A 27,072-nucleotide genomic window follows, 5' to 3' on the forward strand; every position below is an offset into this window, starting at 1 on the left:
ATCTTCGAAATTTCATGAAAGTAGGGGAACAAGGTTGAGAAGTTATGAGAGCTAATGATGAGATTAGTAAAACTTAACAATTTATAATCTCCTGATAATGTCAAGAATGGCTGGCGACAAGCCAAGTAATATGAATTAGATCTTCTGGCACCAAGCAGATAAATTTGTTCGAGACATGTGGATGGCAAAGTGTTAAGACTTGGATCAAAAAATACGTTTTGGTTGTGTCACCAGAAGCAGCTCTTCACCGGTTCCTCAGCTGTTATAGGTTCATCCCTGTTGGTGAAAATTCTTCAGCAGGGTTGTTGCACAGTCATCAGCCCCAGACTCTGCTGCATGTGCTACCACCGTCCACCGGCACTGGCACCGCGATGCTTCTGGTTTGGCACAGCTGTTTGGGCATCATCCACACGGCTGAGCGGAGAGTGTCGCGACATGTCAACCAGCTATGACCTCGCAAGGGTGGCTGCATACCAGGTGTACCTCCGCTGCCCCCACATCCTCCATCTGCCCAGGAGTCTTCCACATAGTGATCAGTGCTCTCGCCATCTCCACTACTGCTGCTGACATTTTCACAACTGTCCCCTCTGTTGTGGGTGCCCCCTTCAGCTGTCGCGGGCCATGGCAGTCCCCCAGCTCCTGCGGTGTCGCAGCCATGCCTCTGCTGCAGCTGCCGCCATCATCACAGCCAGTGCCACCAGTACCATCGCCTTCAGCACAACCTCCTTCCCTGGGGTAAACTTCTTAAGTGATGCATTCAATTAATTATAAATCTCAAGTCAAAGGAAAGAAAGGGTACACCACCTTACATGGCTAGTAACAAACTGTGGTACTCAAACTAACATTTGAGGAAGACCAGTTTTAATTTCGACATATGTATGAGAGGATGATGTGACTCCCATGATGACTTGCTGCAAATCATACTATCAGTTTAAGCATGGTTCACAAGGACACTCTGACAGCTGTGTAGTTCGGTGTGGCCACCCACTATGGCTTGTATCACTGGTGGTCACTAGTCCGATGCAGAAGAAATACAAGTCGAAAGAAAAATCTAATGTAGGGGGGCAGTTAATTATTTGGTTGCTTTTGATGATGATTATAGTAAATAAAGAAGTATGGAAGCAATTCAGCATCTAATGATTCACAATATAATGGTCAATACGTTTTACATAAATTTATTTGTGGTCAATATTTATATTTAAATTTTTTTAAATTTGTATGTTTTTATGTCTTTGTAACAGTCCACAGCTGGAAATGGTGGTGAAGCTCACAACTGTTTCCCTCTTCAAGGCAGATTAACCTAAATGGGCCAGTATGATGTTACTTCTTCATGACTTCCTTTGTTCCTTTTTGTATTTAACAAAAATGAATCTTTTAAGTTGAGGCCCATAAAAGTCAATCTATACTTATAGAATGATATACCTTAGCAGCAATATGTTGATGATGTTTCAGAGTTGTCATCTTGTGCTGCAGAGAAGCTCGGGGTAAATGAGACCAGTCTGGATCAACACCCATTTCCCGTAGCCGGCGATCTAGAATTAGCTGCAGTTCTTTACGCAGGTCAGCTTGCAATTGTTTGCTTGTAGTATGAAACTTTCTCCTGTGTTAGCAAATGACAAAATTACATTACAATCAAGCAAGCAGCAACAAAATTATCAACTGTTTTCATTCAGATTAAGAGATCTTGTCAGATTAAAAAATCAATGCACATGATAGGTACAGGGAAAGACCAGTTACAAATAGAAAATAAAATTTTATGCAATTTTTAATGCACATGAAAGTGCGCTGCACACATTGTATCTGTTATCAACTGTAACTATGCATTTAGGACTCTATTAAAATGATCTTTCAGTCTTCTTACATTAATTTGATATTCACTGATTCACATATTCGTTAGAACACTATCATGTTATAATTCATCAAAACAAAGTTAAATGTCTGCTGTAATTATATGTTGATAATTAATTCTAACGACATTTACCCAGGGTTTTCACAGTACCAGAAAGACTAGAAACCACTACCACATTTTTGGAATTGTGAGCCAGAAAGTGAAAAGGGACCTCTTGTGAGACCTTAGTGTCTCCCAGCATATACACTGTTCAAACAATGTTCAAACAACAATGTTCAAACAATGCAGCCAGGTGACTTCTTCAACAACTGCTGATATTTTGACAGGAGCACACCATGCCATTTTGAAGGCAAAATTGCAGCAAGTATGGACTGTGCAACAGAATTTAATACATCAGTTTTCACAGAAACTCTGTAAAGAACACACACACACACACACACACACACACACACACACACACAATGTCCACACCACCATCAACAACCAAAAACAATCGATGTCGTAAACTATCAACAGTGAAATGAAAAATCAATGGGTGAGGTAGCATAAACTCTGTCGCTTTGTTTTTTGACAAGTGAAAAAGCACGATTCCATGCAGAATTTAAAGAAAAACCACCATCTCCATTTGTAAGGTTACTTGCTAATTTAATTCCAACATCTTCCTTAATAACACTACCCCAACAGCTGAAAGTGCAGGGCAGAATCTCCATGTTGTTATATTCCATAGGATGACCAGTACCAAGACAATGTTCTGCAAAGGCAGATTTGCTCGGTTGATGTAAGCATGTGTGTCCCAATAGTCTGGCAAATATATGACAAGCCACAACTACAAGGAATACAATAGACACTCACCTTACGTAAACCAAGATCATCCTTTAAGGAACCTAAAAGGACCCTGATCTTAGATGGTGGTCGAGAAACACACTTCACATTATACCTGCACAAAATACAACCAATCCTGTTTGATATGTTCCCTGCGTAAGGCAAGATGGCTATATACTATGGTGCTTTTGTATTATTTTCACTCACCCATTGCATAGCACAAAGCATGTCTGACCTGTTTTTCACTATAACCATTATGACGAAAAGTGGTAGTGAGAATTTGAATAACTTTTTAGAACACCTGAATTTAATCCATCTGAATATTTGTTTTACAATGAAGGTGGAAAAGGGACAGCTTTCTTCCCTTCCTTGATGTGTTGGTCAGGAGGAAGGTGGATGGGATGTTGTATTTGCAGGATGACAGTTGTCACCACATGGCTCAACATGAAGAGGTACTTCGTACCTAGGTTCAGAGGGCTCATGTCATTTCAGACCCTGAGAGTTTGTCAGCTGACCCAGCCTATTTTGAAGTCACCTTTCATCAGAATGGTTATAATGAAAGACATATTAGTCATGTGCTGCCCTTTCGACCAACTGCGCACCAGGTGAGTGACGATAATTCCGAGGTGGCAACAAAGTCTACAGCCTTTTGCCTCATGCAGGGAGCATTTCAAACAGAATTGGTTGTTTTTCAGTTGTGGCATGTCATATATTGGCCAGACTATCAGGACTGCGGATGACTGGCATACTGAGCATAAGCAACGCACATGCTTACAACAGCTGAGCAAATCTGCCATTGCAGAACATTGTCTTGGCACTGGTCATCCTATGGAATATAACAGATGGTGGTTTTTGTTTAAATTCTGCATGGAATCCTGTTTTCTCACTTGTCAAATAACAGAGGGACTGAGTTTATGGTGACACACTGTTGATTATAATGTCACTTTGGTTTGTGATGGCACTAGTGTTTACAGTGTGTGTGTGTGTGTGTGTGTGTGTGTGTGTGTGTGTGTGTGTGTGTTACCTTTATGAAGTTTCTGTGAAAACCGATGTATTAAATTTGCTTGCACTGTGCTTACTTGCTTGCTTGAAAAGGCAGGGTGTTCTCCTGTCAAAATATCAGCAGTTGTTGACGATATCACCCAGCTACACTTCCATAAGTGTTTTGAATAAAGGACCTCTAGTCAAAAATTTTGGATTTTGTGCTATTGCAATTTTTACATTCAGGATTAAATTCTGAGCAATCCGAAAAAAATCTCTGACCCTAAATTTGATTGAATTATAACTGGTTGAATATTGATGATGGAAAATAGGTGTGTTGAGATAATGTATTTTAAAGTTTCACTTTATTGTCATTGTTTAATTTGACATATTTAAGATAAAAATTCTGCATACATTACACTTAAAATGTCCTTCACAAAATGGTACACACTTTTTTAAATTATAATAACACATTAAGTGTGTGGTGTCACTGCCAGACACCACACTTGCTAGGTGGTAGCTTAAATAGGCCGCGGTCCATTAGTACATGTCGGACCCGCGTGTCGCCACTGGCAGTGATCGCAGACCGAGCACCACCACACGGCAGGTCTCGAGAGACGGACTAGCACTCGCCCCAGTTGTACGACGACGTTGCTAGCGACTACACTGACGAAGCCTTTCTCTCATTTGCCGAGAGACAGTTAGAATAGCCTTCAGCTAAGTTAATGGCTACGACCTAGCAAGGCGCCATTTGTACCATTGCATGTACCTCAAGATAGAGTCTCACTTGTATCATCCAGAATGCTGTATACCAAAGGACAATATAAAAGTTAAGTGTTCTAGTAGCTACGTTCTTTTCTTTATCACATTCATTACGAATCCTGTTCCAGACTTAACGCCAGACGGCGTGAGTTGACGCGTGCCCTTTCGACTACTTCACTGTGGACTGGCTGCCTTAACAGTCCACTAAAAAGTGGTTACACCTTTCAGACCTATAGCACACTGTAGTGTACAAAAACTTAAAACCAAATAAATTGGCCTCAAACTGAGAAAAATTAGCATACCCAGCACAGATTTTTTTATTTTTGTTTTTAATATTTATTTATTTATTTTGGAAGGAGAGGCAAAGTATTGGTATTTTTACTTTGTGTTTCTGACAAAATTTTGATTACTGACAGAGCATATTTTATAGTGGCCACAGGGGTTGATTTTCTACTTCTAAAATACTTCTCTCTGAAGGGGTTCAAGATCGTTCATGAACAGCAGTTCTGCCTCTTCCTATTTGTTTCTGGAATACCTGGCTGGTAAGATTCTTCCTCAGGATCCTCATTCTCACTGACTTGAGATTCTGGTTCAGTTTCTATTTCCACTTCAGGACACACATCATCTTTTTATTCCTCATTGTAATAGGATGTGATGTTTTTAAAAAGATAATCTTTTCATCGTTTTGTCATCCCTGTTTATAATTACTGCACCAGGAAACTCAGCAGAGCCACTTTCTTCATGAAAAACGTGGTTTACAAAATTCATTTCCATCAATGTCTATTTTGCAATGTACACTACCTTTGTAGCTACCAATCAACTCAAAGTGGATACATTTAGTCATGTGAGGCACTTTGTTTGAGTTAGTATTCTTCAAGAGATTTAGCCAGTCATATGTTTTCAAAGCAACTTCCCCTTTTTCATTTTTAGCAGCAATAGCAGAGTTAACATGTTGTAGGTATATGTTTTTGTTGCTGCAGTAATGTAAGCTGTTAGCTGGTGTTTTGGGGTGGGTGGTGACAGCCTTCCTGTGGCCTATCCTGTGAGTAGGCATCTAGTGGATTAAGCAAGATGACTCATCAAGCATGAAGGAGGAAAGCTTGATGTGAGTGTCACCCAAATGCGACGGCCAAACACATTGCTGCCTTGTAGCATAACCAGATGAGTAGTAACAATAGCAAGAAGAAGAATACTTGGGATAAAATGAAGAAGGCCCCCTGTCAGCTGAGTTTTCATATGAAACATGAACAGTGGGCATGCCAGATTAATGTCGAGTGTTTTAGCAGACCCAAAGGAGAAATCCTTGCTAGACTGGATACTGACAAAGATATTGACCTACTGGCTCTCCACAAGACACACCTACAAAATATTAAGTCTGAAAGTACATGGATTCGCTGTAGTGAATTGTATTAACACAAAAAATTTGGAATTGCCATACTTGTAAGAAATAGGTTGGAAAATATGACAGGTAATCTAACACAAGTACATGAACATGCAGTTGGAGTAAAAATAAATAGAATAGCTATCTACAATGTATTTAAGCCTTCATTACAGAACACCCAACCATCTACATAGATGGCTTTAACTCGTGCCATCATAGATGGGCCTATGCAACGTGCAATGAAGATGGCCTGAAACTAATGGACTGTGCAGACTTGAACAACTGCCGCTTAGTATACACTGGCAAAGATAAATGCACCTTCCTGTCAAAGACTTGTGGTGCAACAACATCACCCAAACTGTGCTTTATGACAAAGTCAACATCCAGCATAGCTCAGGCAATCACAAGAAAAGTCTTAGCTCAATTCCCAAAGCGTGCAATCATCTGACTCACAACTACGGCTACAATTACACATTGTAAGAAGTAAACCACTTCAGAAGTGAAAGCTCAGGAAAGCCAACTGGCAACTATTTTCACAGACTGTTGTGAAAACAACAATCAGGAAAGCCAACTGGCAATTATTTTCAAAGATTGTTGGGAAAACAGCAAGACACCAAACAACTACATATGATTTGTGAACTGATACTAAAATCAGCACAAATGTCCATACCTCGATGATGCTATAGGAAATAAATTACTTCCCAGACTAAATAACGCACAGCCCTACTGAAAGAGAATAATAGAACTGGATGCCATGAATGTGAAGAAAAATTGATCAATCTTCTGGATGAAGAATGAAAGAAAAGATGGCATGAGGTGGTGGAAAATATTAATTTCACACACTCAAGCCACAAAAGTTGGGGACTCCTAAGAAAGCTGGGACAAGCCACCCACCAACCCAGATGAATGGGCAAAGTCACTCCAAACAATATTAGTTCTAACATACTTCAGACTTCAAAAATATCTGTGACTACAAAACAAAAGGAAATAATGATGGAGAACATGAAAGAAGCAATGAATAACTGTGAAGATGAGAATATGGTGACATGTAAACTAACAGGCAGAGAAATAGAAAATGCACTAAAATGCACCAAAAATCGGAAAGCAGCTGATGTGGATGAATTGCTCCCTGAATTCTTGAAGAATATTGGTGAGGATGGAGTGAAGTGGCTAACACAATTGTTTACAATCATCATAAACATTGGTAAGATAAAAAAAATATGGAAGGAATCTACAGTCATTGGTATCCAAAAGCTTGGAAATACTGGAGGTCACCTGAAACACTACAGGCCAATTTCACTGCTGCACACTATCTGTAAACTGTTTGAGAGAGTATTATCGATCAGATACTACCAGCAACACAGGGAGGGTTGAGACAGAACAGAAGCCGCTGTGACCAGGTCCTAGTGCTCTCAACCTACTATATGTAGAGCAAGGTTTTCAAAATAATTTGAAGACTGGAGAGGTGCTGCTTGACCTCACATCTGCGTATGACCCAGTCTGGATGCAAGATCTTATCTATAAATTAATGAAGGTTCTCAAGTGCAAGACAACTGTGAAACTGCTAATGAATATGTTAAAGAGAATGGAAATTTACAACAGAACTAAATGGTAGAATCAGCAAACACAAGGCTCTGAAAAATGGAACACCACAAGGATCAGTACTGGAAAAGCTCCGTTCAGTCTTTATATATCTCACATCCCAGTTTTAAATTCACAGGTATTTGCATGTGCCAATGACTTTGCAGTAGCTGCACAAGCAATGTTTTTCAAGAGATTAGAAGAACTACTTAACACTGATATGAAAACCCTTGGAAAATACTACAGTGAGTGGCATTTAATCTTCAGCCCAACAAAAACTGTAAGTACCGTGATGCACCTAAACAATAGGGAAGCAAACAGAGAACTAAAAATGTAATGGGCCAAGCATTAGACATGAGAGAACCCCCAAATACCTGGGAATAAAACTGGACCATACACTAACATACAAGTACCACTTCGAAGAAGTAGCCAAAAAAAGGGTAACAGGAAAGCAAGCAGAACAACATGGGGCAGTTCAGCAGTGGCATTATGCCCTTCAGCACTGGTTCTTGTGTATAGTGTTTGTGACTACTGTGTCTCAGTAAGGGATGGGCCAGGAGCATCCATACAAAAAAGGTTGACATCCAATTCCATGAAAACACAAGGATAATCTCAGGAACAGTACGATCAATCCCCTTTCCCTGGTTTCCAGTCCTAGCACATATTGAATCTCCACACATCTGAAGATGAGCAGCAGTTCAGCTGTTAGCTGGATCAATCAGACACACCTATCCAACAATATATTCCTACCAAAGACCATCTCAAATCCCAAAAACCCTTCGTGATGTATGAAGTAACACCCAAGGATGCAAAGACTACACGGAGAGAAAAATGGCAGTGGATAGTCGTGAAGAACAGCAGCCTGGTGCCTGACCTAACAGTGCAAGTGCCAGACTTTGACCTGCCACAGGGGCCGTGGACTGCAGTGAACAGACTGCAAACTGGGTCTGGGTGATGCAGACAATTATTGATGGAGTGGGCACTTGTCACAGATGCCAAGTATGAATGTGGAATGGAACAGACCAAGCACCATATTTTAAGTTGTGATGCGTATGGTTTTCCTGGTGGGTATCTTAATGACATTCACATACTTACAGACAGCACCAAAGATTTGTTACAAAATTCCATGTTTGTAATGTAATAAAGTATATTTGTGTGCTTTGTTGTTTTTGGTTTAGTTTAAAACTTATTTTTGTAGTCTGAATGTTGAACACAAAATAAATAGTTGGTGTTTTCAGGGTGCCAACTGCAAACTGGGAACATCAATAGCCATTTATAACTCTCACATAAAAAGGGACCACTTACTTGTCCTTTTTAGCATTACTGTATTCACAAAACACTCTTCATCTACACAAAGCTACTCTGAGGTCCTCAAAATGCCTACAAAATTTATGAGATACTATTCTGTAAAACATTGCATATGCAACTGCAAGATTTAGAAAACAGGCTTCTTGTCGGACCAGTGTCATTTCCCTGTAATAACAAGAGGGCCTTTCTTCAAAAGGCTGACAATGATTGCTTTTAAAGCTATTATTGACACATGTTGGATTCAATCAACTTACAAATCAATTCAAGCATGTACAGAATGAATTAAATTACTACAATATACAAAACAATGAAAAATATGAAAAGGATAGCTTGCTACTCATCATATATTGGAGATTTTGTGTTGTGTTGCAGTTAGACACAAAAAAAAATACTGTCAAACAAGTAATCTTTCACCCAAAAAGGTCTACATCGGAATTAGACAATGTGAGTGTGTGTGTGTGGGGGGGGGGGGGGGGGGTTGTCTAATTCTGATGAAGGCCTTTTTGGCTGAAAGCTTACTTGTTTGACAGTCTGTTTGTTGCGCCTATCTGTGACGCACATTACCACTATATGGTGAGTAGCAATCCTCCATTTTCAAAATATTGTCATTATTCCATCCCCCCTTTTCCCACTGTTTAAAAAATGAAACAGATGTTTTAGAGGTTATCACAGTATTATGGAATGGATAGTTGCTACTCACCTTATAGAAGAGACGCTGAGTTACAGATAGGGACAATAAAAAGATTGTCAGAAAGAGAGCTTTTGGTCAACACACACACACACACACACACACACACACACACACACGTGTACGTCCACAGTCTCCGGCTGCTGAGGCCAGACTGCAAACAGCAGTGCATGATGAAAGAAGCAACCAGGTGGTGGGGTTGAGGAGGTGGCTGCGGCGGAGGGGGGGGGGGGAGGGGGAGGGTTTGCACGGTAGGGATGGAGGATGGTAAAGTGCTGCTTGTGGGAGCATACAGGGACAAGGTGAAGAGAGGCTAGGGCAGCTAGGTGTAGTCAGTAGGTTAGATGGAGGGCAGGGTGGGGGGTACTTGAAAAGGAAAGAAGTAAAAAGACAGTGGGTGCACTGGTGGAATAGAGGGCTGTGTAGTGCTGGAATGAGAACAGGGAAGGGGCTACACGGGTAAGGACAATGACTAACAAAGGTTGAGGGCAGGAGGGTTACGGGAACGTAGGATATATTGCAGGGAGGGTTCCAATTCAGAAAAGCTGGTGTTGAAGGGAAGGATAACGATGGCACAGGCTGTGAGGCAGTCACTGAAATGAAGAATATTGTGTTGGGAAGCATGCTCAGCAGCGGGATGGTCCAGCTGTTACTTGACCATAGTTTGTTGGTGACCATTCATGCGGACAGACAGCTTGTTGGTTGTCATGCCCACATAGAATGCAACACAATAGTTGCAGCTTAGCTTGTGGATAACATGAGAGAGGTGTACTCCTTATCACACACCTGCACCAGTTTAGCACTGTGCACAGTTGCACTGTGACGAAATCCTGCACCCATCAGTCCAGTAATGGTGTCAACCAGGCGTATGTTGGCTGCATTCAGCAAGAGGTGGTAATGTTCCAAGAGATCCGCTGCTACAATTGCCTCTTCGGTGTCCATGATGGTGAAATGCCAGGCGAATGAGCGGCATAATCCCAAATTCAATTTGATCTGCTGTGTTCCATATGTGAAGATGGACAAGTTTTAAACAGAATGCTGTCAGTGGTGATGCATCCCAATTGATTTCTCCGTGGACACAATTGACTCCATCGACATCGATGGCGGAAAGCTGGAGGGGGCATGCTCCGTGGTGAGGAAAAGGCTCCTAAGCAGTGCTCTGGACGAGAGGTGGGGATTGAATAGAGTTGGAGGTTGGTGAGTGGGACACGAAGTGGCTTGGAAGACTCTGGTGCTCACAGCAGCTCTCCATGTGGCAGTCACAAGAGACTGGTGTGGATGATGGGACTGAGCAAGCAGTGCAGGCTGAATAAGACACCTCATTCTGACGCGCTGCAATGTGCAGACATCCTGTGGGGTGTGAGGTGTCCAGTAGCAAAGTTGGACAGCTGTTTCTATGGTGGTGCTCTGAACTTTGGAGTACTGTGTTGGCATTGTGAGTCATTAGACATGTTATACATCGCTTGCAGTGCTTTAATTGCTAGTATTAACCTCACCTCTATTCAAGTGGCTGATTGCATATGTATTTACTGGAGGTTTAAAATTGCAAAAGAAGCTCTTTTAGATAGTTGACACATTCCACCGTGAAGTAAAACATTTTTCAAAGAACCATTTTGATTTGCTGTGCTTGTTGATTGATCACGTTGGTTTGCTGTATTGCCTCTAGGAATTTAATTTTGTGAGTGACTCTAGAAGCTTACAGCTATTCATTTAATAAGGACCCTCCTGCATAATTTTTCTGATTTATAGGTATTACCTTGCACTTACCCATTTTGAAAGAGAGCTGATATTCAATACACCAAATGTAAACAATAAATGCATCACTAGTACAGACTATTTTTCCTGATAGATTACAGTAGGGCATTGTGAAACCCCTTACAAGAAAAGGTGACATACGAGGTATTAATTAGTGATGTTTTTCACTGCTTGCACACTTTTATGGAATGTTCTCTATAAAAATCGAAATCTTATTGAGTTAATAATGTATGTCAGACACACACACTATTTAACCAAAAGAATAAAGAGAGCAGGGCTAAATAACTCAGCAAAAGGAGGCAGGGTAACTTTTTGGACTTGTTTGAGAAGATTGGGATTTCCCAATGTTTTACCTTGGATGGGCTGAAGCATGCACAGATACTCACTTCTGCTGAAGGTCGTCAGGATCTGTTGCCTTCTTGACCAATTCAGAGGCAATAGATGTTTCAGAGTTATCACCTTCTTCTTCTTCTTCTTCTTCTTCTTCCTCCTCCTCCTCATCCTCCTCCTCCTCATCGCCATCCACCTCTTCCTTTTTTCGTTCTTCATCTTTCTCTGCTACATATTCCTCTATCGTCTTTTCTTTCTCATGTATTTCATGCATTTTCTTAAATTTTGTTGCCACAGGGGATGCATTCAGTTTGTTATCTTGATCCTTCCCTTTAACCTGGGATAGATAGGGAAGAAAATGAAGCTGTTGAATGTATATAGTGTTACTACGAAACAAAAGACAGCACATTTCTGTTTAGGTGTAGATCATATTTTAAACTTAATCTGCATGTAACTATATGGCTTTTGAAAATAAAGCACAACATCTGATCTATACAAGACACATATTAATACATTTTGAATGATTACATAGAATATCTGTTACAAGATCACATTAAATTCCTAAAGTATATGATTCATAAAATAGGGGTTACATTGTGTGCGTGTGTGTGTGTGTGTGTGTGTGTGTGTGTGTGTGTGTGTGTGTGTGTGTGTGTGAAACTTCATGAGTTCTAAATGAAATATTACTATTTTTCCTGATCTATAAATTCTGTAACAATGATGTTTTGCACAATGTTCTGTCAAATCAACTATTTATTCACACAGATTTGTCTATATAAGGAGGAGTTCATTTAATACACTTGGCTGTAACTAATCAGCATTAGCTTCTGTGCACCAGCTGTTAGGAAATTATAACAACATTATAAGAGACACAAAATTTCATTTTAATAGTTCTATGACCACCACAGAAAGCAAAAACCTGACTTAAGCATGTTCAGCTACAACTTGTCATTGCCAAGTCTTCTTCAGTAAATATGAAACCAACTGTAAGTACCCTACATGAGAGCAATTCGATAACAAGCCTCCATTAGGATATTTATAAAATACTGGAATTTAAAACAAATTTATTAGAAAAATATTAAAACTACAGCTTCATATTACCTCTTTACATATCAATCAAATTTTAACATTTATCATATCTCTCTGAAGTTGACAAACTCCCTCTATATAAATTTCTGCTGCCTGCGATTGCAGCCCGCTTGTGACATCATCTTGAAGTTCTTTGTCAGAGCAAAAATGTTGGTAATAAAGTAACAGTAGCATGTGCTTGTACAGGTAGAAATCACTTAGGGACAAGGCCAGGTGATAGGCTAGAAGTTAAAAAATTCTTTTGCTTGCCACACAAAAAGTGACTGAGCACTATCACACAAAACATGACACTGGTAGTCAAGAAGTTGCATTGCTTGTTTTGAATGGCTATTCTCAGTTTTCTAAAAATCTCACAGGAAGTTACTGAATTGATTGACCTCCCATATTCTTATAAAAATTACGAACAAGATTCCTTTAGTGTACCAAGAAACTGAAGCAATAATCTTTCTGGCTGGCATGGTTTTATTATTATATTACGAGGCAGTTTGACGTCTAAAATTGAACACCTGTTTGTCTCTACATTAGCATTTGAAACCTACATCTCATTACTGGCCACAATTCTGTTCAGTGAGCCTTCTCGTAGAGCATCATAACAAAAAATAAAGCCCAGTGAAACAGTAATTCGATACATTTTGAGATATTCATGAAGAAGGTTTGGAACCCAACAACCCAGAGTTTGTGGAACCCTTATTAGAAGAAGGCTTGCACTCACCACCCATGTGACTCGGCATTGTAGTGTTCAAATATGGCATGTAGAGTTGCTAAACGGAGAGGGGAGGGCAGTACCTAAAACTTCATTAATGTGATATTTCATATTCACACTGATTTCAAAACATACGAGACAAGATCACATGTTCTATCTACTAGCACACCAAAAAGTCATGCTTCAAGTTTGTCTACTGTATCACACAGTAATGTAGGGTGGAAGATTATGGTCATCATGACAGTGTTTAACACAAAATGAACCATCACTGTAGTGAGCATCACACTTTGCCACAAGACACACCAACAATGGCACTCACATGCCAATTGCAGTCAGAAGTGTGTTTGACCAATGGAAACCTATGCGATGACAAAAATGTCACAATTCTGCGGTAGCTGGAGTTATACAATCAATACAGTTTGATCCATTCCCACTGCAGTGCTCCAGTGCCAAGTCACCACTGTGGCAAAAGCTATTTGGTCTGTTACAACTATGTGGACAAGAAAGTGATCATCCAGTGGCCCTGTTACATTATATGGTCCACTATCCATTTGTCACTTCATACACCCTTCTTCTATGAACTGGTTCTATACGCCCACAGTAACATGCCCTGTAGGGTCAGAATGTAACAGCATACCAAACCCACTTACTGGGGATCTATCATTCTGCCCCAGTAAAACTCACTGATGGTTACATTGGGCCCTTTCATTTCAATGAAGCGCTCTGACATTTGCTGTCAAGTTTGAAATTCATTTAATGCCTCTGCACTGGGTGAGATTGGCAGAACACTGAATTTCCCACTCAAACAAGGGGGGAATCACAGGTGCCGACTCCATGGAGCCTGAGGGGGCTCGAGCCCCCTCAAAAACTCATTTGGAGGGATGGAGCCCTCCAATAATTTAAGAAAATTATTAGTTATATTATGCTTTGTAAAATCACAAAATTATGTTGGAATTTTTTATTTTCCTTGTTTGACGATAGCTACCTTTTAAAATACATTCAGTAATGAGTTAAAACAAATAATTATTATGGTAGTAAGCAGGTTAACTGAAAATGAGTGGTGCGAATCATGATAAGTGTTACGGTGCTGTGGGAAAACTTAGAATTTGTCCCCGTGCGTGAACCTTCGGGTAAAGTCTGGCACCGGCGGGCCAGCACTGTGGCCGCGGCATCATCAAAAGGACTGGAGCAGAAGTGCCTGAAACCTTCCCACTCACGTCGCCTTGACGCTTCGAGACATTACGACGACGCGGCTATATAAAGCTCACTCTGCTGTTGCAGTCATTCAGTGTGAATAGTTTCAGTCAGTACATGCTGCAGACATGTTTATTTTTCCAACTTTAGTGTCTAGTGGACTATTTTATATGACTAATTTTATTCATTTACTTTAGTCTCTTAGTGTATTGAGAATTAAGTTTGCAATGGATAAATCTGTTACCAAAAAGCCGTGCTTGGAAGTTGATGACGCTGTAAATCACCCTCCAACAATTATTCTGTTGTCAATTGCTTCGTCGTCTTCATGCGAGAACCGTTCGCAGCTAAAATCTGGACAATCTGGTAAGGGAAGATCATTTCAGAAGTCTTGATGATCAAATATACATGGCTAGAATATGAAGCATCATGAAGCATCTACCGAAAAATTTTTTGCGAAACCTGCACAGAGGCAAATGCTAAAAATCTGTTACTATATCTTTTTTTTTTTTTTTTGGAAAAATTCTGTCTTCATGAAAATATGTTTACGCATAAAGAAGGTGTTCTGAAACTAAATTCTATCAATAAACGAAGTGTGGCCTCCCAATTGAATTAACAGTTAGATGTGATATGAAGAAAGGCCGTTTAGCTCTTAAGACAATTTTTACTACTGTGCAATTTCTATGCCGACAAGGACTAGCAATTAGAGGGCATGAAGATGTATCTCAAATTTTTTCAATTGTTGGAACTCCGAAAGAATGGCATACCTGAGTTTAAAGATTGCCTAGGGCGTTTGGGGTATAAGTGGATGTCCAACGATATTCTAAACGAGATCATTGATCTAATAGGAAAGTCTGTGTTGAGAAAGGTATTGGATTCAATCAAGAAGACTGAATATTTTTCTATTATGGTTGACGAAACAAGGGATTCTTTGATTCATGAACAAGTGTCATTTTGTATTCGTACTGTCGATGATTCCTTAATCATCAACGAAGAATTTATTGGCTTATACGAGACCCCCAACACTGAATCACGAAATCTGTTCAGTATTTTAAAAGACTTTTTGCTCGTCTTGATTTGTCAATGGATAACTTATGAGAACAGTGCCTCAAATATGAGAGGCAAGTTCAAAGGACTAAAAAAGTTAGTTTTGGATGTACAACCAAAAGTATATCTGCACTGCCCCGCTCACAATTTAGACTTAGCAGTTGTAGACAGTCTCCGCCATCTTGTCTATGAGGAATATTATGGCTTTAGCCAAGAACTTAATAAACACTGTACGGGAATCCAACAAAAGGATGGGACTTTTCAGAAGCACGCGCAGTGAAAGCGTCAACAACCAAGTTGGTCTATGACCCCTTTGCCCGACTCAATGGACTACGCGTGCTTCTAGTATCTTGAGAATATTAAAAAACTTTGAAGAACTTCTAGAGTTTTTTGAAACACTTTCTGCAGAGGACAAAACAGAGCATGCAATGAACCCAGTAGAGGATGTCAATGAAAAAATTCAATGCCCTCATCTAAGAGTTGCTTATCTGGAAAAAATATATAAAGGCTTGATTTGTATATTGAATGGAAGGCATGATAGTTTTGAAAACCTTTGGGAATTGTGTTTAAAAGAAAACCTTCACAAGTTGATGATCCTTCACTTCCTCAGAATCAAAGTATACCAAAGAAGTATGAAACAACGAAGCCAGCTCATCACACACTTTCAAAACCCCAAAGGAATACTACAAAGCTATTTACATTGAAGCTTGTGAAACAGTGCAATCTTGCATTACTGAGCAGTTTGCTTCAACTGGACTCGCACAGGTCATTGCAGTTGAACAAGGGTGCTTGCTTTTAGCAAACAGAGGTGAACCAAATTTGGAAAATTCAACTGAGTTTTTCAAAAATGACCTAGACATTGAGAGACTGCACTTACACTTGAATATATTAGCCGATATCACTAATAAAAAACAACTGGTCTTAAAAAACATGCATGATGTACGAAAGTACATTACACAAGAGCCTGCAGTTAGAGAAATGCTATGTGAAGTAGTGAAGTGCATTAAGCTTCTCTAAGTAGTTCCAATCACGACAGCAATAGCAGAACAGTCATTTAGAGCCCTTAGACGTCTGAAGTCATACCTCCGATCAACAATGAGACAGAAGCGATTGAACAACTTGGATATTTTTCATGCCCACCGGGATGTTTTGGATGAATTGGATATCCGACCAGTCATCAATGACTTCATATTCAGTAATCCAGTCAGACAGTTGACCAAGATGTTTTGGATGAATTGGATATCCAACAGTCATCAACGACTTCATATTCAGTAACCCAGTCAGACAGTCGACATTTGCATCTTTCAAAAGACACTCTAGCCCTAATAATGGCATTTAGAGCAATATTAAAAATCTTTATAAAATAGAGAATTAAATACACACATAATGTTAATTTTCAGTTTTGAAATATTAGTACTAGTTTAGTACTGTATTACTATGTTACTATAGAACTGTATTAGTTATTTTCAAATACTTAAATATTTTTAGGGTGTAAGACCCAATTAAAACCCGCTATTTACATACTTTTTGACTGGAAGTATTAGGCATACTGTATTAACTTTATTAACTGTATTAAAGCATTAACTTTGAGATACTGTTTTTATTTAATGAACCCTGAGCCTTATTCAAAGTAACTTGAATTAGCTATTTCACTTATTAATCAAAGTTCTATTACTGTGCGACAGCAATATTTTATGTTTTATTGTTTTAATGATAGTTTAGGATTTATTTAAATATAATTTCGGTCTTTTCAGAGCTATATATTCACTGCTCTGTAATAGTCTATAAGCATGATTATTAGTGTAAATTAAATTAGATTTTTATTAAAATACTGTGCGTATTTATGTTTTGTTTCTTTTTTTCAAAGCCAAAAAATGTGACAGGCTTGTCAAGTTTCCCGGAGTGTCAAGTTATCGAGAGTCCTGTTTTTGGGGTTCTAATGTTGATCATATGACTCTAAAATGCTTTAAAAAACTTTAAAACTCACTATTTTTCATCTAAAATTTAGAAAATTTCCCAGGGCAAGACCCCCAGTATGGGACCCTCCAATACTTTTTATAAGTCAGTGCCCCTGGGGGGAATACATCTAAGATTGTAATTTTGTCTTAATTTCAAGATGCCGATGCACTGTTCTACACATATTCTCCAAGTTTGGATTCATTTGGGTCATTCTTTTTGGGCACTGCAGTTTCACAGCCATCAGAGTTGTTCAATTGATTCTCAAGATTTATGTTATTGGGACACATTTATATGAGGATACCACTTCATACATGTCATATACAATACACTAAAACTACAGTGCAATCTGATCTTGTTGAGGGTGCAGTCTTATGTTGGAAGGTTGTAGATTATTAATTCTATACTTGAATTATTAAGTACATTCGTAAGGTATAAGATACAGTTTCATGATGGTTGAAGAATGCTAGAAAGGATTCTGTAATAGGTAAACATCTGTATTTATATTACCATGTAAATGGATACAGATCTCTCTGGAGAGCTGAGACATGAATCCTTAGATCCTGAAAAACTGGAAAATTTTCCAGGCATGTGAGCGGTATTCAAGGTGCAGCTAGATGATGAACTTGATGATGCACTCATATGCTGCTGAGTGGCAGTATTAACATACATTTGAACATCAGGCTCATTAGATTTAACTTTTGACTTATGCATGGATGTTGCATCTAAAAGAGCCTTTTTCATTAACTCTATTTCGCTAGATTGTTGTTGGAGCTGATTTTCTTGTTGTAAAGATACTTGATGCAACTGGTTAAGACGGGCTTCATAAGTGAGAAAACTTATTTTGTCTGAATGCCCTGCAAATAAAAGAAAACATTGTCTTACTGTATGTCACTATTCAAATGCAAGTGAGGTACAAATACATAAAATTTGGTAGCTGATGCAGAAATTTTAATGTTCATTAAATAATTTTGAAACAGCAATACTAGTATCATTTAAAAATGAGAAAATCACAAAGTTATAGTTATAAAGTAACCTGATCATTCAAATAACTTCATATAACAGTGAAAAATTTGGATGGAATGTAACAATGTTATGAACACAATAGTTGCTACTCATATAGGCGCTACAAAAAGACTGTCACAAAGTAAGCTTTTGGCCAACAAGGCCTCTGTCAAAAAAAGACCCCCCCCCCACACACACACACACACATGACCACAGTCTCTGATGCTGGAGCCATACTGTGTGTACCAGTGAATGTGGCTTCAGCTGCCAGAGACTGTTGCGATGTGTGTGCGAGTCGAATTTGTGTGTGTGTGTTTTTTTTCGTTTCGTCTATTTTTGACAAAGTCCCTGTTGGCCATAAGCTTATTTTGTGACAGTATTTTTTTTTGTGCCTATCTGCAACTCAGCATATCTGGTATATGGTGAGCAGCAACTATCTTTTTCATAACATTGTAACATGGTGGAATGTATGTAACAGCCATAAAGTTACAACAGAGATGTAGAACTTAGGATATGACTCATATGTCTTATACAAATTACGTATTTACACCAGAAAGATGGCAGGTATGATGCTGGGTTCAGTTTCTTACCCCCAGTAAAAATGTCAGGTTTCTTGAGGTATAAAAATGAGTTTAAACCACACTGGTATCTTCATTAACATTCAAAACACATCCCAGCCATCAATTACCTTCAGCAATGCACGAAACAAACCCAGCGATATCACCGAGGTATGAACCTTCTTGGGTCTGTGTTAGATACTCACTTTTGATGCATAGTGAACTGGAGAAAACCTTCATTTAGATTTTGTTAAGACCGGTGAAAATAACAAAATGTAACTTGAGGGTACATGCAATAGCTGCAAATGCTCTTGAAGGAGAGATGCTTCTTAATCATATTCACTGTTAGTTTTATAACAAAAGTGACACTCTGTAATGTTGTTGGAACACAATTAAAACCACTGTCTGGGTGTCAACATCTGAGTGTCATACATGCATTGCAGACTGGCACTGAAGCAAGTCTCTTGACGGTACCTGTGATACCATCGCATGGACCTTTATCATTTAATGTGGCAAAGAAATGCCACTCTCCGCAGACACTGAAATCATTCTGATAAAAAGATAAGTTTGCAAAATTTTTGAAGTTTTTATACTGAGCTGCAGCACCATCTGAGAAGTAATAAATGTACCTGCGTGTTTTATGGAAACAGGATATCATGGAGTTAACCAAGTGACGCTGGAAAATACGAATACTCATCGCGTCATATTTATGGCATTCTGATAGGATAACAAATAAAATGTGATACATTGTATAGGTTTCTGGATGTCTCTAATAAACAAGAAAAGGATGAATAGTAGTCTGTGCATTGTTCCAGTGAAATCCCTGGATCTAATCCCACCGGCCGAATTCATAATTCTCTGCAAAATCACATATAACCACATATTCATTGTCAAAAAGTGTCTCTTTCAGATGTTGCAGAAATTCAAACAGTTAGATGACTAGGAAGGAGTGGAACAAGAACTTTTTTAATTTGTTGATGAGGTTTTCCAAGAAGTCTTCCACAGAAGGCAGGTGAGCCTGGAGAGTTGTTCTATTTGTAGACATCCACAGTTTAAATATTATTTCATCAATTCCATTTTTCCGCACGAGACAGATACGTTTGGACTGCTGTTCTGCTTGTAGATGTTCACAGTTTCATCAATTCCATTTTTGTCAAACAACTCTCCCACGTATGTCAAAAAAGACTGTGTACCTTGGCCATTCCCCCGTGCTGGTATAATTATAACACTTTGGCTTGGCGAGATTACAAATGATCTGAGCAGGACAGTGTTTGTATGTGTTAAGTCGAGAGTCGGCATCACATGTCTACTTCTTCAGTCTGGAACCTCCCAACATGAGCTTCACATATTGGTGAATACTGTACACAAATGAACAATAAGAACTGGTTGCATCAGCCAGAACTCAGTTCTTGGCTTGTAACTGGCAGAATTTGAATAATCCTACTTTCAGTCCTGGGTGTTTATCTTTGACTGCTTGATACAGCTCATTTCACAATATGTTTACCAAGGACATGCCCGGGTCTCGGATTAGGAGTTACTAAGATATCACAATATGTGACTAATTGTTTGAGGCACCAAATTCATTTTCAGTCTTTCAAATGCTCCAAAATTTCGGAAAAAGTGTCAACATTTGGATCTTATGGTGCTAGACCTAAATATCCATTCCAGTTACATTATAATTTCAGTTTCCACATTTGTTTCACCCTCAGCATTCTCTCATATTTACTTTGGAATACTTCAAACACTTCCTTGAAATTTTTCTGAGCATGTGTTTTCTGTCTCTTCTTTTTCACCAACCACTTTCCAAGGGGTACAAGATTATCATTTAATGCAACTGAATTGATTATGTCACTGATAATATCAATCATCCTCATTTGCACTTCGCATATTACAATTGACTGCTGATGGCCTGTTCATATTGTTACCTTACTGTGAACTGCTATAACACCATCTTTTTAATAGTTTTTCAGTAATTTATGTCATTCTGTTACAGTTTGCATTCCATTTGTATTGCTTTATTGTATCGCATTGCTGAAGATATTAAGTTATATCTTCTGTTCCAAATGCCATCTCACCTCGATTTTTTACTATGTTATGTAAAGTACCACAAAGAAGCAAACAGATTTTTTTTCAGAAATTCTGAAGGTGACATGTTTTGAGATATTCAAGGTCAGAGGTCGAGGTCACTGGCCTTAATTACACACATTAATGAATATGGCCATGTTGGATGTCATCTGAAAGCTTGTTATTAATCCTTTCCAAAATTATGTTTCACAGTTACATCTCTATTAGAATAGATGTTAAAGCCATTTTTGTCAGCAATGTTTGTCAAATTTTCTGCACATTTTTGTTTTGCTTGTGCTACAATTCTGAAATTTGGCATTTTCACTCTCTTGACATGTGCAATGAACACATCAAATTTGAGGAAATTTGGACTTGGTTGAGTCAAAAATGGTACTTTTCGGTACTGATCGGCAATGGAATGACTCAACTATGTACACTTATTCACTTGTATATGGGATTTTCTTTTCTTTGTTGAAATCCTTACCAATACAACAGCGAAAAGTCTCATATCCTCTCAGTATCCAGAAGATATGGTCAGACATCAATGTAACTTTGTGCACATGCACACCATTGGGGGTATATAAACAATTAGAATTGCAATTCTCTGTAACAGGTAGAATGGCCACCAAAGTGTGTTACTGTTGTTCACACTTAGTTTTGTTATTAATCTCGGTAGGCTATATAAGGGGCACGAAGAATCATATCTTGAGGAATCATTGTGTCCTGACTTGTTTTCTCTCTGGCACTTTTGAATTCACTCCACAGCCATTGATTCATTAGTTCCTCTGCTGCTTCACCTACCATGCATGCACTGCTATTGAGAGGCACTGCTGATGCCTGGAGTGTTCAAGAGGATAGAGAGCTTTCTGGGAGACTCTAAGTTGCTTGCTGTCAATGATTATGAAAAGAGTATTGTTTAAAGACTATAAGCGTATATGTCGAGTTTTGGTGTTTGCCATAGTCCTGGTATTCTATTTGGTTCAGCAGAACATGGTTGTAATTCGGATGCCTCAAGATGGTAAAAGGTGTCATTGCTTGTATAGATTAACCACGGCTGATTGGTATGTTTAGTTGCTTGGTCACAGTGAAGGTACGGGCCAGTGTAATCGCCAGTAGGGTGGTGCTGTTGGTTCTGAGTGTTTCCTGCCTTGTCTGCAGATCGTTACACTGTTATCGGCAAAGTTGTTAATGGTATTTTTAATTTACTGAGTTATGACTCAGTCACCATTCACATCAATTTACATGAAGGTAAGCAGTAGCAGGCACACAGCCATGAAGGATACCCTTGTTTACATTGCTGCTGTGTATTTCAGTAAAACTTGACAGCAACAACAATGTCAGTTTGTGTCAAATAGGTTTTCCTCACTACAGTGTGTTGATTAATGCTTAATTCATGTAGTTGAGAATCCAAGCCAAGTGTAGCTGTGTTTGTGAACACCTACAAGATAAAATGGCTTTATGTTTTTGACTTCCTTAATCTGGTCATTTTCTGCAATTGATTATTTGAGTAAGTGTTGCGGAGTGCTGTCAATTGATCTATGCCTGGTTATGCACCAGCAAACCTTGTAATGAGCAAGGAATGCTGTGGATCTGAATTATGTTGTTGGATGGTCAGACAATTCCGGGAGCAGAATCATGTTTTGAAATGATTTCATTCTGGCCATTTTTTTATTTAATGGTATGGCTAGAGTCCCCCATCGGGCAGACCGTTCGCCGGGTGGCGGTCTTTCAATTTGCTGCCACTTTGGCGATCTGCAGTCAATGAGGATGATAGGATGATGATGAGGACAGCACAACACCCAGTCACTGGGCAGAGAAAATTCCCCGACCCAGCCAGGAATCAAACCTGGGCCCAGAGGTTTGACAATCCGTCACGCTGACCATTCCGCTACCGGGGTAAGACATTCTGGCCATGACTGAGTGGCATACGCAGTCTTTATTGGCTAAAAAGGATCTTGTGGAAGTTATTCTGTGTGGTACCTTATCGAGAAGTAGTTGTACAATTCCTTGTTAATCTAGTAGTGGTGAACCACTGTAGTTATCTATTTCATTTAAGTTATTGATTTGACTGTAATTATTGATCTGGGTGCAGTTGCACTGCCTGATGGTTAACCCATACAACATAGCTAGTCTGATTATTCAAGGGTACGCACAGTGGACTGGCACCAAACACCTAAAAAATGTTGCTGTGAGATGTATTTAGTCAAGGCAGCAAAGCCAACCTGTTATCCAGTGGGTCTGCTGTGTGGCCACATTGCACTGACAGAGAGTAGTGTGTCAATTGAGAGATTCTGTGCACCCCTTCTGAAGTTACCATTATCACCTTGATGTTTTGTTATACTCCTATTTTAAAATACACCTAGCAGGTATATTTGGACAGTATTTCAGTAGAGTTGCATATTTAATTGCTTCTTAGGGGCCTTTGTAAGTAGTTTGCCAAAGCAGCTTTGGTTATTTTTAAGGTTGTCTAATAACTGACAATTACATAATTCTTTTCAAAATTTCCTTGGTAAAGTCTTATTCCAGTTTTAAAATGACTAGTTTTAGTTAAATTTATTGCCGAGATATGATGAGCTCGTTGTATCTGTAATTTTAAGGGCAGTTCTTAAACAGTACTCTTGGTTATAGTGATTATTAGATTTAAGATGGATTGCACAGTTCTCGTTATGCACACACAAAGCAACTGTTTTGACTGAAGGAATGATTTCATTAAATATCCTCATCTTTGAATGGGAGTGCATTCAATGGCAAATTAAATTGCTCTTAAAGGATTTTCTTCCAATGTCATATTGGTCATCAGGGTCTGTACTAAGCTATCACCAATGCTACTGTAGTGATTTATGGTGATGGTTTCAGGCTCTACCACGGCACTACATTGGAAATTCTGATGTGCACGAGCCTCTGCAACCAGGGTGGTGAAGATGTCTCCATGCAGCCTGAGTAACAAGTGGACATAATGTGCCAGTCACCGTTGAGAGCTTCAGCTCTTCTGTCTGAATCTTTAATTAATAAAATCAGAATCCAATTCACCTCATCAGAATTAATATCCAGCCCTCCACGCCCACTGTGTGATCATATCCTAGTTAAACTGTGAAAGACATGGAGATGCTGCACACTTATGTGAGATAAGTGTCATCACACCTGATATTAGTTTTAAAGGGGTCACATTTTGGGTCTCCATTTAGTCAGCTGGATGAATGGTGCAATATCCAGATTTGATGGTCATTTGGATGCAGTGTGCGATTTGCAGGGGGGGATGGGAGGGATATCCAGACCATCCCATCCTCTGGTTTTAGTTCATGCATCCCAACCTGGGATGTTTATTTCCCACGCACTGGAGTAAAACTTTACATATAATTTAAATTTGTGGAGCCGAACTCTGAAAGTTTTTAATACAGTCTTACTATTAATACTATTAATGTGTTTGCTTATTAATTTTGAAAAAGTGTTATGTAGTAGTTAAGCATTTCAAAACATTTAGAACTAAATCATCATTCTCATGTTGTCATTGTTGCTTTCGTCTAAGGTGCGTCATCCGTTTACTTGCGAGCTTGCGAAGGAAGTACTGTGTCAGTCATACTGCAGCAGTCGTACTGCAGAGTTGGGTGAGCTGGGGGCTGAAATTCCCACCCCGGGCCCTGACACAGGGTGGTGACCGGCCCGGTATCTGTGCGAACATTTACCGTTAGGCCACCTTTTGGCAACGGTATGGCGCGGAGTAACGCGCCTGGGACGAAAGCACACATTACTAAATAACGCACCATCGTCTGCTTCTCGTTCCTAGGATACTACTTCGTGGACCTTCTTTAAATACTCTTCTCTTCTACCATCATTTTCTTTTCCTTTGGTTTTCATTTCCGTTGTTAGCTGCATGTGCAAGTACCAAGTAAGCTGCCGCTGCGATACTTTACCATCCTTTATACTGCAAGACCGACACACGTGTGGCACAAATTCTGTTGCTTTGGTATAAATTAACCTGCCGCATGCAACATACACCGCAAGATGTTGCCTGTTGTAGCATGCTACAAGATGACGCACACCACATTTCCGTAGCATGCCACAATGTTGCAAGACGTCGCCCCAGCGTAAACGTGGCTTTAGAGCCAGGTCTGTATTGTATGGTGGATGTGATGTGTTGCATACGAAACTAAAACCTGCCATCAGATCCAAACGTCGTGGAAAACCGTGAAGAGGTGTCATCCTGCAACAAGATAATGCTCGCCCACATTCTGCCAAACGGACAGCCGACGCAATAAAGGAGTTGAGATTCGAGGTGCTGGCTACAAGCAATTTTCACATGTTTTGGACCCTTAACGGAAGCACTATAGGGAAGAAGATTTGAATGTGATGAAGACATCATTGTTGTGGTGCAAAATTGGTTACAGATTCAACCGAAAAACATATTTTCTGATGAAATAAAAAAAAAAAAAAAAAACTCGTAAAACGTCTGGAAAACTGCATTGAAGTCCAGGGAGGTTACGTAGAAAAATAACGCATGTTTCAGTTTTCTATCATCAGAATAAGTACAGCTTTACACAAATGTGCCTTTACTTTTTGAATTCCCGTCGTATACCTGTACATAGATCATTTTGTAAATAAGCTGTACCTATAATGCACTTTTAAAGATATAACAAGGGATGGCTTTTCTGATAGTGCATACGTGTGAATAGTGAGTTTCGGCATTAACATCTATTTATAAATAACTGTTTAACCATGGGTAACGTCACGGTCCAAGCTAGTAACATATGTAATTATACTAACCCCCTAAGACATCCCCCCCACTGGTAAAAGCACAAATCGCACACTGTTTGGATGTGACAGTGACCCAATGTTGTAATGCATGAGTGCAGGCCTACTCATCATCAACATTCTGGTTAACTATGTCTGGCCACTACAAGAAAGGATCATTACCTTGTGCTCCAAACACATTATAACCCCTTCGCATTTGCATCTGCCTCTGGGAACAAGTAATGGACTCCCTGCAACATTCTGTGTCATCCAGCACCATTGGTAATTCATCCAGCACCATTGGTCAAAGACTAGCAACAGCCGCATAAATGAATTACCGTCCCATTTGTAGGCTGCCTTTAACACCACAACACAAACGGATGTGTTTGGAATTGTGCCATAACTGGGGAGCATGGACTGCTGATGAATGGCATCACACTGTGTTCAGTGATGAATTGCAGTTCTGCACTACCCTAGATAACAATAGAGGTCCCATTTTCCCAATGTTTTGGAGAGTCATAGTGAGCTTACTTATAGTGTCATGGTGTGGGAACCAATTGAGTATTACTTAAGGTCACGGCTGCTAGTTATTGAGGGGACTTTGATGGCAAAAACTATCTGTTAAGGACATCCTGTGACCATATATGTTACCTTTCATGCAACAGTATCGTGGTGCCATTTTTCAACAGGACAGTGCTTGGTCACTCCTGACAGGTGTCCCTGTGACCCGTCTGCATAATGTTTAGGCACTCTCAAGACAATCAAGTTTACCAGATCTGTCCCCAGTGTGTGGGACCAGCTCAGATGCCGACTATCCCAGTGGCAGCATTTGTGATATTAAGGACCAATTACAACAGTTGTGGACCAGCTTACTTCAGGAGAGCATACTATGGTTTTACGTCATCCTTCTCAACCAAATCAGTGTGTTAAACCAGGTCAGAGGTGGTGCAACATCATACTGACAAGCAGACTCATACTGACAAGTTCTTTGTAAGTTTGCATCGATTTTGTAATCACTGAAATAACATCACATACCCTCTTCAATGGTGAAGTTTCATTTTGTTTTCTCCTCCTCTTCTGGATGCTTTTTTTAAAGGCAGTGGAGATACAGCATAACCTCCTAGGGAACCAATGATTAGAATACCCACACAGACTTAAAAAAAGTCGACCTGTCTGGCATAGTGGTAATTTTGTTTACAGGCCATTGTGTAGAGTTTTGCATAAAATTCAGAGAACAATGTTAGGTAACTGAATATCATCACTTTCATACAACTC

The 27,072-nt window shown here is 39.4% G+C and overlaps 1 protein-coding gene across 1 annotated transcript in view; it reads right to left on the reverse strand.

Moving 5' to 3' along the window:
• The window catches only part of LOC126235842 (cilium assembly protein DZIP1), a 277,318-nt gene that overhangs the window by 145,281 nt on the left and 104,965 nt on the right, over positions 1-27,072 (reverse strand). The window contains exons 8-10 of the mRNA XM_049944706.1: positions 17,954-18,300; positions 11,514-11,794; positions 1,423-1,600 (exon numbers count right to left, since the gene is read on the reverse strand). Of these exons, the coding sequence (XP_049800663.1) occupies positions 1,423-1,600; positions 11,514-11,794; positions 17,954-18,300 (806 nt within the window). The remainder of the gene's footprint in view (positions 1-1,422; positions 1,601-11,513; positions 11,795-17,953; positions 18,301-27,072) is intronic.

The sequence above is a fragment of the Schistocerca nitens genome, chromosome 2 (genome assembly GCF_023898315.1).
Source record: "Schistocerca nitens isolate TAMUIC-IGC-003100 chromosome 2, iqSchNite1.1, whole genome shotgun sequence".
Taxonomy (NCBI): domain Eukaryota; kingdom Metazoa; phylum Arthropoda; class Insecta; order Orthoptera; family Acrididae; genus Schistocerca; species Schistocerca nitens.